This window comes from Oncorhynchus mykiss, chromosome 11 (assembly GCF_057628025.1).
Source record: "Oncorhynchus mykiss isolate SJ-2025 chromosome 11, ASM5762802v1, whole genome shotgun sequence".
Lineage (NCBI taxonomy): Eukaryota > Metazoa > Chordata > Actinopteri > Salmoniformes > Salmonidae > Oncorhynchus > Oncorhynchus mykiss.
In genome coordinates, this window is record NC_143032.1 from 58753198 (window position 1) to 58765943 (window position 12746).

The 12746-nt window shown below is 44.5% G+C and overlaps 1 protein-coding gene across 4 annotated transcripts in view; it reads right to left on the reverse strand.

The window, feature by feature from the left end:
• Window positions 1–12746, reverse strand: part of adgra2 (adhesion G protein-coupled receptor A2) — a 55151-nt gene that overhangs the window by 6955 nt on the left and 35450 nt on the right. For all 4 annotated transcript variants that reach the window (XM_090190636.1, XM_036935864.2, XM_036935863.2 and 1 more), the window contains 11 exons: window positions 12554–12625; window positions 10213–10284; window positions 9751–9914; window positions 9032–9245; window positions 8588–8752; window positions 8282–8480; window positions 7946–8095; window positions 7552–7713; window positions 7259–7459; window positions 6123–6312; window positions 5775–5986 (listed from right to left, as the gene is read on the reverse strand). In XM_090190636.1, coding sequence (XP_090046762.1) covers window positions 5775–5986; window positions 6123–6312; window positions 7259–7459; window positions 7552–7713; window positions 7946–8095; window positions 8282–8480; window positions 8588–8752; window positions 9032–9245; window positions 9751–9914; window positions 10213–10284; window positions 12554–12625 — 1801 coding nt within the window. The remainder of the gene's footprint in view (window positions 1–5774; window positions 5987–6122; window positions 6313–7258; window positions 7460–7551; window positions 7714–7945; window positions 8096–8281; window positions 8481–8587; window positions 8753–9031; window positions 9246–9750; window positions 9915–10212; window positions 10285–12553; window positions 12626–12746) is intronic.

Here is a 12746-nt window from a genome sequence, read left to right on the forward strand (position 1 = left end):
TTCCACCGTACCTTCTCCGCTGTGCAATCCAGTTTCCGAGCTGGTCTCGGGTGCACCTCAGCCACGCTCAAGGTACTAAACGATATCATAACCGCCATTGATAAATGACAGTACTGTGCAACCATCTTCATCAACCCGGCCAAGGCTTTCGACTCAATCACAGCATTCTGATTGGCAGACTCAACAGCCTTGGCTTCTCAAATGACTGCCTCGCCTGGTTCACCAACTACTTCTCAGACAGAGTTCAGTGTGTCAAATTGGAGGGCCTGATGTCTGGACCTCTGGCAGTCTCTATGGGGGTACCACAGGGTTCAATTCTCGGCCGACTCAATTCTCTGTATATATATGAACGATGTCGCTCTTGCTGCGGGTGATACCCTGATCCACCTCTACGCAGACGACACCATTCTGTATCCATCTGGCCCTTCTTTGGACACTGTGTTAACAAACTTCCAAACAAGCTTCAATGTCATACAACATGGCCTTTAAACGCTAGTAAAACTAAATGCATGCTTTTCAACCATTCGCTGCCCACACCCGCCCGCCCGACTAGAATCATTACTCTGGACGGTTCTGACTTAGGTATTTGTAGTTGTCCACATATTCTAGGTGTCTTGCTAGACTGTAAACTCTCCTTCCAGACTCATATTAAACATCTATGGGGCGGCAGGGTAGCCTAGTGGTTAGAGCGTTGGACTAGTAACCGGAAGGTTGCGAGTTCAAACCCCCGAGCTGACAAGGTACAAATCTGTCGTTCTGCCCCTGAACAGGCAGTTAACCCACTGTTCCCAGGCCGTCATTGAAAATAAGAATTTGTTCTTAACTGACTTGCCTGGTTAAATAAAGGTAAAATAAAAATAAAATAAAAAATCTCCAATGCAAAATAAAATCTAGAATTGGCTTCCTATTTCGCAACAAAGCCTCCTTTACTCACACCGCTAAACATACCCTCGTAAAACTGACTATCCTACCAATTCTCGACCTCGGCGATGTCATTTACAAAATAGCCTCAAACACTCTACTCAGAAAACTGGATGCAGTCTATCACAGTGCCATCCGTTTAGTCACCAAAGCCCCATATACCACCCACCACTGCGACCTGTATGCTCTAGTCGGCTGGCCCTCACTACCTATTCGTCGCCAGACCCACTGGCTTCAGGTCATCTATAAGTCTATGCTCAGCTCACTGGTCACGATAACAACAACAGCATCTCACTGGTAATCCCCAAAGCCAACACCTCTTTGGCCACCTGTCCTTCCATTTCTCTGCTGCCAATGACTGGAACGAATTGCAAAAATCGCTGAAGCTTGGAGCCTTATATTTCCCTCACTAACTTTAAACATCAGCTATCTGAGCAGCTAACCGATCGCTGCAGCAGTACATAACCCATCTGTAAATAGCCCATCCAATCTACTTACCTCATCCCCATATTGTTTTTATTTACTTTTCTGCTCTTTTGCACACCGGAATTTCTACTTGCACATCATCATCTATCTCTCCCGTGTTCATTTGCTAAATTGTAATTACTTTGCTACTATGGCCTATTTATTGCCTAACCTCCTCACGCCATTTGCACACACTGTATATAGACTTTCTTTTTTTCAATTGCGTTATTGACTGTACGCTTGTTTATTCCATGTGTAACTCTGTGTTGTTGTTTGTGTCGCACTGCTTTGCTTTATCTTGGCCAGGTCGCAGTTGTAAATGAGAACTTGTTCTCAACTAGCATACCTTGTTAAAGGTGAATAAAGGTGATTTTAAAACAAATGAAAAATAACAAAAGTACAACAGCATCAGTAAAAATGTGATCAATACATGTGGATGATTTTGTTCCAGATGTCACGCCCTGAACTTAGTATTCTTTGTTTTCTTTATTATTTTGGTTAGGTCAGGGTGTGACGAGGGTGATATATGTGTTATACCCTGTCTAGGGTTTTGAATGTTTATGGGGTTTTCCTGTTCTAGGTGTTTTTATTTCTATGGTTGCGAAGATTGGTTCTCAGTCAAAGGCAGCTGTTTATTGTTGTCTCTGATTTAGGACCATATTTACAGTGCCTTGCGAAAGTATTCGGCCCCCTTGAACTTTGCGACCTTTTGCCACATTTCAGGCTTCAAACATAAAGATACAGTTTTATATTTTTTTGTGAAGAATCAACAACAAGTGGGACACAATCATGAAGTGGAACGACATTTATTGGATATTTCAAACTTTAACAAATCAAAAACGGAAAAATTGGGCGTGCAAAATTATTCAGCCCCTTTACTTTCAGTGCAGCAAACTCTCCAGAAGTTCAGTGAGGATCTCTGAATGATCCAATGTTGACCTAAATGACTAATGATGATAAATACAATCCACCTGTGTGTAATCAAGTCTCCGTATAAATGCACCTGTACTGTGATAGTCTCAGAGGTCCGTTAAAAGCGCAGAGAGCATCACGAAGAACAAGGAACACACCAGGCAGGTCCGAGATACTGTTGTGAAGAAGTTTAAAGCCGGATTTGGATACAAAAAGATTTCCCAAGCTTTAAACATCCCAAGGAGCACAGTGCAAGCGATAATATTGAAATGGAAGGAGTATCAGACCACTACAAATCTACCAAGACCTGGCCGTCCCTCTAAACTTTCAGCTCATACAAGGAGAAGACTGATCAGAGATGCAGCCAAGAGGCCCATGATCACTCTGGATGAACTGCAGAGATCTACAGCTGAGGTGGGAGACTCTGTCCATAGGACAACAATCAGTCGTATATTGCACAAATCTGGCCTTTATGGAAGAGTGGCAAGAAGAAAGCCATTTCTTAAAGATATCCATAAACAGTGTCGTTTAAAGTTCACCACAAGCCACCTGGGAGACACACCAAACATGTGGAAGAAGGTGCTCTGGTCAGATGAAACCAAAATTGAACTTTTTGGCAACAATACAAAATGTTATGTTTGGCGTAAAAGCAACACGGCTGAACACACCATCCCCACTGTCAAACATGGTGGTGGCAGCATCATGGTTTGGGCCTGCTTTTCTTCAGCAGGGACAGGGAAGATGGTTAAAATTGATGGGAAGATGGATGGAGCCAAATACAGGACCATTCTGGAAGAGAACCTGATGGAGTCTGCAAAAGACCTGAGACTGGGACGGAGATTTGTCTTCCAACAAGACAATGATCCAAAACATAAAGCAAAATCTACAATGGAATGGTTCAAAAATAAACATATCCAGGTGTTAGAATGGCCAAGTCAAAGTCCAGACCTGAATCCAATCGAGAATCTGTGGAAAGAACTGAAAACTGCTGTTTACAAATGCTCTCCATCCAACCTCACTGAGCTCGAGCTGTTTTGCAAGGAGGAATGGGAAAACATTTCAGTCTCTCGATGTGCAAAACTGATAGAGACATACCCCAAGCGACTTACAGCTGTAATCGCAGCAAAAGGTGGCGCTACAAAGTATTAACTTAAGGGGGCTGAATAATTTTGCAGGCCCAATTTTTCAGTTTTTGATTTGTTAAAAAAGTTTGAAATATCCAATAAATGTCGTTCCACTTCATGATTGTGTCCCACTTGTTGATTCTTCACAAAAAATACAGTTTTATATCTTTGTTTGAAGCCTGAAATGTGGCAAAAGGTCGCAAAGTTCAAGGGGGCCGAATACTTTCGCAAGGCACTGTATGTAGCCATATTACTTGGGTATTTCGTGGGTTATTGTCTATGTATAGTTGCCTGTGTCAGCACTCGTTGTTCATACCTTCACGTTCGTTTTGTTGTTTTGTATAGTTTGTTAAGTGTTCTTCGTTAAATAAATCAGAGGAATGTATTCTCATCACACTGCGCCTTGGACTCCTCGTTACAACGAACGTGACACCAGAAGTATTTGTAAACACCATACTGTAGGTTGATTAATAACCTGAACCAGATTACAGGAACTGGTTACAGTGAGAAGCTTCCTCTTGAGCGGACAGCTTGATGAAAACCAGTCAATATTCAGGTCCCCAAGAAAGTAGACCTCTCTGTTTACATCACATACACTATCAAGCATTTCACACATATTTAGATATTGACTGTTAGCACTTGGTGGCTATAGCAACACCCCCAAAGAAAAGGCTTTAGATGTGCCAGGTGAACCTGCAACCACAACACTTCAATAACACTTGACATAAGATCTTCTCTAAGCATTACAGGGATATGGCTCTGAATATACACAGCAACGCCTCCCCCATAAGCATTTCTGTCTCTTCTATAGATGTTATATCCTTCTATTGCCACTGCTGTATCATCAAAATAATTATCTAAGTGAGTCCCAGAAATGGCTAATTATTAATGTTATCTGATGTTAGCAAGTTATGGATTTCATGAACCTTATTTCTAAGGCTACATATATTACTATGGGCTATTTCCTGTCCTTTCCGGGTAGCTTATCAGAGATAGACATAATATAGAAAAGAGCAAAGAAGAAAAATATATTCATTCAGCAGTCCATTAATCAGTTGGTGTGTGTGTGTGCTTCAGGGTTGGCTTTAGGCTTGGGTCTCTCATCCCTTCCAGGCTTTTGGGAGGGAGGGTGGACAATGAACCTGTCATAGCAGATGTAAGTAATGTCCGCACACGCTCTGGCAGCTTTCATGACTGGGATAAGTTCTTTCCTCTTCTGGTGCACAGCTTCAGATTAGTCCTTTTTGAGCAAGAAGTACATTCCGCTCAAGTTCTTGGCTCTTTCCAGAACAGGTACCTTGTCCTTGAACCTCAGGAACTTGACCAATATTGACCTGGACCTGTCAGCTGGGCCGGTGGTGGGTTTTCCAGTCCTATGAGCGCGCTCAAACCTCAATCGTCTTGTGGTCCATCTTCTGTTTCTCCGAGTTCATTTCCCTCACTTTGTCCTCAGACTCCGTTCAGTTCTCATGTGGAGATTCTGCAATTCCGTCCACAACAATGTTGTTTCGCCTTGATTGTCATCGAGATAATCTGATTTCTCCGTCATTGTTATCATGGATTCACATACAGAACTGATGTCCTCTCTCAATGACTTACAGATTTTTGTCACCTTGCCATTCTCCTGTTTAAACTCATCGCGCTGACCCTGGGAGAACCGCAAACTGTTCTTCAGGTCCTGGACATCTATGTTCAGGTCATCCATTATTTTATTAATTGACTCCACCAGTATTTGGACACAACACTTGAAGTTGTTTTCTTGTTGTTGTAACAACTGCTTGTAGAACATTTTTCATTTAATTAAAAGATCCTTCACCTGTGATAGAGAAACCACTGTCCTCAACGGTACGTAGGTTAAGCTGTTACTCCCACGCAGTTCCAGACAGAGCAGGTCGCAGGAAGGATTGGAAACAACAAACAGCAGGGATCTAGACAGCCACAAGCCCGGGACAATCCGCGGTCCCAGCCACAATGGCTATCCACATCGCAGGCTACACTCAAGCCCTCAAGAAAACCACACTCGCCCTATAGGCAGCTAGCTAACAGCTAGGCTATCTGCTACGCCAAGCAGCTCCTCAGACCCGGCCTTGTTCAGCAGGATCACTGGACAGGTAGTAGAGGTCCCAGCTACTGAAGACAACCACGTTGCAGGATCCAAACTCAAAAGGTAGCTAGCAAGTAACCAAACTTTTTCAATAGACTTTCAGAACTTTCCAAAACAACAAACTGGGCTTTCCCTCATTCCACATTCAACAGGAATTGACGTGTTGTGCAGTGCGTGTTGTGCAGAGTCATCATTACATTACATCCACCATGTGTCTCTGGGATCCTAGGATGTGCTCCCCGCCCTACCTGCAGCACGGCGTAGTTGCTGAGTACAGAGCAGTGCAGGGTCGAGGTGGCAGAGTCAGTGTGGGCCAGTAGGCAGCCCTCCTGGCTCCATCCCCCCTGCTGCTGCTGCAGGGCCTGCAGGCTCCAGTGGGCCGCCACTGGGTCACTTCCCGGGATTGAGTGGCGCAGGGACACCAAGATGGGCTCCGAGTGGTTCCACATACTGCACCCATCTGCCACACAAAGGAGGAGATGACCATCACTGTCACCAGCGCATACATTTGTATTTTGTAATTGTCTTAAAATAACCAGGTTTGACCCATCTCTGTACATTTGTTGAATTGTGTAATAAAAGTGTTGCTCCCTCACCTAGGCCTACGTAGATGACAGGGCTGTTGACACTGCGTCTGCGGGCGTTCTCTCCAGGACCACTGAAGTTCCCTGAGAAAGGGAAGAACCTCCCTGTACGGAACGCCACAAACTGAAGCTTACAGTCTGACGGGGCGTCCGGGGGGAACAGAGAGGCAGGGAGAACCACAGATGCGAGGGCTACAGCATTCTAGAGGGAGGGAGAAACATAGAAAGAGACAGAGAGACAGAGAGACAGAGAGACAGAGAGACAGAGAGACAGAGAGACAGAGAGACAGAGAGACAGCGAGACAGAGAGACAGAGAGACAGAGAGACAGAGAGACAGAATCATACCATTCATTCTTTTTTTTTTATAATGCTTTTTATTTTATTTTTAATTTTACCCATTTTTCGCCCCAATTTCGTGGTATCCAATTGTTGTAGTAGCTACTCTCTTGTCTCATCGCTACAACTCCCGCACGGACTCGGGAGAGACGAAGGTTGAAAGTCATGCGTCCTCCGATACACAACCCAACCAGCCGCACTGCTTCATGACACAGCGCGCATCCAACCCGGAAGCCAGCCGCACCAATGTGTCGGAGGATACACCGTGCACCTGGCAACCTTGGTTAGCGCGCACTGTGCCCGGCCCGCCACAGGAGTCGCTGGTGCGCGATGAGACAAGGACATCCCTACCGACCAAGCCCTCCCTAACCCGGACAATGCTAGGCCAATTGTGCGTCGCCCCATGGACCTCCCGGTCGCGGCCGGTTACGACAGAGCCCAGGGACTCTGATGGCACAGCTGGTGCTGCAGTACAGCGCCCTTAACCACTGCGCCACCCGGGAGGCCATAGCATTCATTCTTCACTGTCCTACTTTCACCTATATTTGACTCTGTTAACCCAAGGGAATACGAAACAGAAATTTCAAACACCAAACGACAAAATCTAAAACCTCTTTCATGTCAGCTGTTGTAAATGACTGTGCTAAATGCAGATCCATGCCATCTCCAGTAGGTCAAGCTCTGAGGTGTGTTCCCTCTAATGACAACCGTATGCACTGTCTGCCATTGTACCACAGACACACAACTACAGTCCTGTTTGTGGGTAAGGTTGGGTTCAGGTCAGGGTGAGGGAGACAGAGACAGTGCTTACCTTCATGGGGAAGTTATTTATGGAGGTGTTGTGGGTGCCTGTGGTGCAGCGGAAGCGGAGCTGCTGTTCGTGGGTGGGCTCTGCCCCCTCCATGCCCAGGTTGCCTAACAAGGTCTCCCGGCGTTGGTAAGCTGTGCAGCTCATGCCAGTGAAGTGGGCCGGACGGATAAGATGGGCCTCCATTACAATGTTCCTGGAGAGCTATAGGGGGTTAACAACGTTGATTACATTTAGGACTGTTAGATAAAAATAATATAGAACCTTAAAACATGTTGGAATGCAGGTTGTTGTACCGTGGAGAGGTCCTGAGCATGGCTGTGGAGCTGGGGCCAGGCCAGAGTCTCCAGAGAGTGGACTATGGAGCTGCAGGCTTTCTTCTCTCTCTGGGCATGGGCCAGGATCTGATTATCGACCTGCATCAGGTTACTGCCCATATCCACCAGCATCTCTGACAGCTGACACATACATACACACAGGTAAAGACATTAAAAAGCAAGCATAAAAACAGGCATTTACATAAACACAGGGGGCAGAAAGAAACTTAATCATGGACATAAGGTAATGAATATATCATGAATATTCAAGTCAAAAAGTCCCTATCAACTCTTTCCAATTAAAGACAACGCAGATACAAAATAAAATATTAAAAAAACATGCATTGAGGGATTAAAGATCTCATTGTCCCACCTCTCGCAGTGGTCGGACATATTCCATGAATTTCTCCATCATCTGGGCCACATACATCACGTCCATAGTGTCAGTGAAACTGGATGCATCCACGGTGTATGTGCGCACCTGACGTGCCAGAGTGACTGCATTAGAGGTATTGATGGGCATCTGGAAAAAGAGAGAAGTATGATTATTTTAAAGCAAATAACTCAAATGTTTTGTTACTTTGACACATTTACCTTTCAGGCAACAACTATTTAAATATTACTACCATAATATATGTACTATATTTTGATTTCATAGGTACTGGGCTAAATGAACTTGGGACAGCCCAAGCACACCCCTGGTACTGACCAGGATGAAGGTGTGTAGGACCCGTGTGATGTCGTTGGTGTAGAGACAGTTGTCGTAGTCTCCCTCCTCCCAGCTCCCTGAGCGGTCACAGTATCGTGATGCCTGCTTCTGTTCCACAGTACCCCCCATGGACAGGGAGGGGTAGCGCAGCTGCAGACAGTACTGGTAGGAGGTGATACCTGCCAGGGTTCTGGGCCACCTAGAAAAAAACACCAAGGGAGGAGGATGCAGCATGTTTTAATCAGAAGGACTGTTATTATTGTGGATTTAGTTTCTGGAGAAGGGAATTATTGTTTTCTTCCTTACTTGAACTCTCCCCGGTTGTTAGTGACTCTTTCCTCCGGACAGAAGGAGGCGCTGTTCTCCAGCACCACTATTTCCACGCTGCGGGAGGTGTTGCCCCGCCCAGTGGCCACCACACACTTCCACTCTCCACTGGCCTCAACATGCACGTTGGACAAGATGAGCTCACTGCACCGAGGAGACAGTACATCAGTCACTGCCATCACACATACCCAGACAGCACACTACACCTCATGTCCTATCAGCAGAAACTAAACAAACTGTTTTTTTTTTCATCAATTCATGAGAACCAAACACTGGCCTCATAAACCATTACTAAATCAAAAACATATTTAACTTTATGATAAAAACATGAAAATATGACAATTGAGGAGTGCAATGAAAGGTAAGAAAAGAGTGCTGGGATCGACAGATATACCAACGGACCCCTCAGTACTGTAACATTACCTGGTGATGAAGGTGCAGTCATGCACCACGCTAGTCTCTAGACTGACGCCCTGCTCAGGGTCAGAGGTCACCAGCTGGCCGTTGTGGCGCCAGTGCAGCGCAGTGATTTTGTCCACCAGGGCGGCTGTGCAGTGGAAGGGCAGCCGGTCCCCCTTGAAGACCACCTGGCGCTGGGAGGGTAGGAGTGACAGGGTGTGCAGCTCCAGAGGCCCATCTGAGTGAGGAGAGGAACACACAGCACAGCCAGGAGAAGGGAAGGCAGATGAGACCATAACAAATCACTCTGGGTTACTTCTGCTGCTCTTTCATTACACGACCTCAGCTAAATATTTCAGATGAAGCCATTATGAGCCTGCTTTTTTAGGAATATTGGATGCAGACAGCCCCAAATCATATAGGCCGACCACAGAGGAGGCACAACACAGCTAACTGGTGCACTTGGAAAGACAGACTACTGAGTGGAAGAGGAAATACAATAGAAAACACGCTATTGGAGACAGCAAAACATTGGTATTTTGCATTTTTATTGCACTTCTTACATGTTTCCACTTGCTCACTCACAGCTTATTACTTTTCACAGACACTTACCTCATCTCACAATATTACCATGAGAAAACAATGACTCTGTCATTCATATAGTCAAGTTTTCATACTATTTGAGGGGTGATAGTGGTGAACCACCGCATTCATATGCATTCAATTTCCTGTCAGACACTCACCACAGCTCAGCTGACTTTCCCTCAGTCCACGCAGGGGCTTTCCATGGAGGTTCCTGGGATAAGCACAGATTGTCTTGTCCCCCAGCCGGGTTGTCCTGGTGCGAAAGTAACCCGGCACCCAGCGCAGCCCACAGTCACATGACAGAAAGTCAGAGTTAAAGTTCCTGGTGAGAAAAAGCAGGTGGTTTTACAACAGCATTCATCAGGGGAGATTACACTGAGGAGCGGGTGCACTTTCCCTCTAACGGCATGTTGCCCAACAGTTCAGATCTATTATCTGGTGGTCCATTATAGGATCAACATGTCAGATGTGACAAAAGGCTTAAACTAAGCATATAGGGAGAAAAATGTGATCAGATTGCCAAGATTGCATTTATATCGCTTCCGAAGATTATACAAACATCTGTCTGGAGCAAACTGTGAAAAAGGGGATGGTAGTTAGGAGCAAGGAACAGTACTCACACAAGTTTAAGATAGGGGAGCTCCTTGAAGACCCCTGGGTCCAAGGTAGATAAGATGTTCCCAGAGAGGTTCCTAACAGGAGAAACCAGACAGATGTTTAATCACTATCACTGTACTAAGTACAGTGCCTTGCGAAAGTATTCGGCCCCCTTGAACTTTGCGACCTTTTGCCACATTTCAGGCTTCAAACATAAAGATATAAAACTGTATTTTTTTGTGAAGAATCAACAACAAGTGGGACACAATCATGAAGTGGAACGACATTTATTGGATATTTCAAACTTTTTTAACAAATCAAAAACTGAAAAATTGGGCGTGTAAAATTATTCAGCCCCCTTAAGTTAATACTTTGTAGCGCCACCTTTTGCTGCGATTACAGCTGTAAGTCGCTTGGGGTATGTCTCTATCAGTTTTGCACATCGAGAGACTGAAATTTTTTCCCATTCCTCCTTGCAAAACAGCTCGAGCTCAGTGAGGTTGGATGGAGAGCATTTGTGAACAGCAGTTCAGTTCTTTCCACAGATTCTCGATTGGATTCAGGTCTGGACTTTGACTTGGCCATTCTAACACCTGGATATGTTTATTTTTTAACCATTCCATTGTAGATTTTGCTTTATGTTTTGGATCATTGTCTTGTTGGAAGACAAATCTCCGTCCCAGTCTCAGGTCTTTTGCAGACTCCATCAGGTTTTCTTCCAGAATAGTCCTGTATTTGGCTCCATCCATCTTCCCATCAATTTTAACCATCTTCCCTGTCCCTGCTGAAGAAAAGCAGGCCCAAACCATGATGCTGCCACCACCATGTTTGACAGTGGGGATGGTGTGTTCAGCTGTGTTGCTTTTACGCCAAACATAACGTTTTGCATTGTTGCCAAAAAGTTCAATTTTGGTTTCATCTGACCAGAGCACCTTCTTCCACATGTTTGGTGTGTCTCCCAGGTGGCTTGTGGCAAACTTTAAACAACACTTTTTATGGATATCTTTAAGAAATGGCTTTCTTCTTGCCACTCTTCCATAAAGGCCAGATTTGTGCAATATACGACTGATTGTTGTCCTATGGACAGAGTCTCCCACCTCAGCTGTAGATCTCTGCAGTTCATCCAGAGTGATCATGGGCCTCTTGGCTGCATCTCTGATCAGTCTTCTCCTTGTATGAGCTGAAAGTTTAGAGGGATGGCCAGGTCTTGGTAGATTTGCAGTGGTCTGATACTCCTTCCATTTCAATATTATCGCTTGCACAGTGCTCCTTGGGATGTTTAAAGCTTGGGAAATCTTTTTGTATCCAAATCCGGCTTTAAACTTCTTCACAACAGTATCTCGGACCTGCCTGGTGTGTTCCTTGTTCTTCGTGATGCTCTCTGCGCTTTTAACGGACCTCTGAGACTATCACAGTACAGGTGCATTTATACGGAGACTTGATTACACACAGGTGGATTGTATTTATCATCATTAGTCATTTAGGTCAACATTGGATCATTCAGAGATCCTCACTGAACTTCTGGAGAGTTTGCTGCACTGAAAGTAAAGGGGCTGAATAATTTTGCACGCCCAATTTTTCCGTTTTTGATTTGTTAAAGTTTGAAATATCCAATAAATGTCGTTCCACTTCATGATTGTGTCCCACTTGTTGTTGATTCTTCACAAAAAAATATAAAACTGTATCTTTATGTTTGAAGCCTGAAATGTGGCAAAAGGTCGCAAAGTTCAAGGGGGCCGAATACTTTCGCAAGGCACTGTAAATATGGTCCTAAATCAGAGACAACAATAAACAGCTGCCTTTGACTGAGAACCAATCTTCGCAACCATAGAAATAAAAACACCTAGAACAGGAAAACCCCATAAACATTCAAAACCCTAGACAGGGTATAACACATATATCACCCTCGTCACACCCTGACCTAACCAAAATAATAACGAAAACAAAGAATACTAAGTTCAGGGCGTGACATCTGGAACAAAATCATCCACATGTATTGATCACATTTTTACTGATGCTGTTGTACTTTTGTTATTTTTCATTCAGAGATCCTCACTGAACTTCTGGAGAGAGTTTGCTGCACTGAAAGTAAAGGGGCTGAATAATTTTGCACGGCCAATTTTTCAGTTTTAGATTTGTTAAAAAAGTTTGAAATATCCAATAAATGTCGTTCCACTTCATGATTGTGTCCCACTTGTTGTTGATTCTTCACAAAAAAATACAGTTTTATATCTTTATGTTTGAAGCCTGAAATGTGGCAAAAAGTTGCAAAGTTCAAGGGGGCCGAATACTTTCGCAAGGCACTGTACCTACAATACTACACTAGAATGTGTTGCTTTATGGTCAGTCATTTAGCCTGCTTACAGTTTGGCGAGTTGGGTGAGTCCCTGGAACATGTCTGGAGTCAAGCAGCCAATGCGGTTGTTGGACAGGTCGCTAGGAGAGATAACAGGGACAGCGAGGGCACAGCGGTGAATAATGGTCATTTTTTGAATACAAAATAGAATGACAAAGCCTTAAAACCCTCAACTTAATGAATTCCATTGGTGTTTAAATG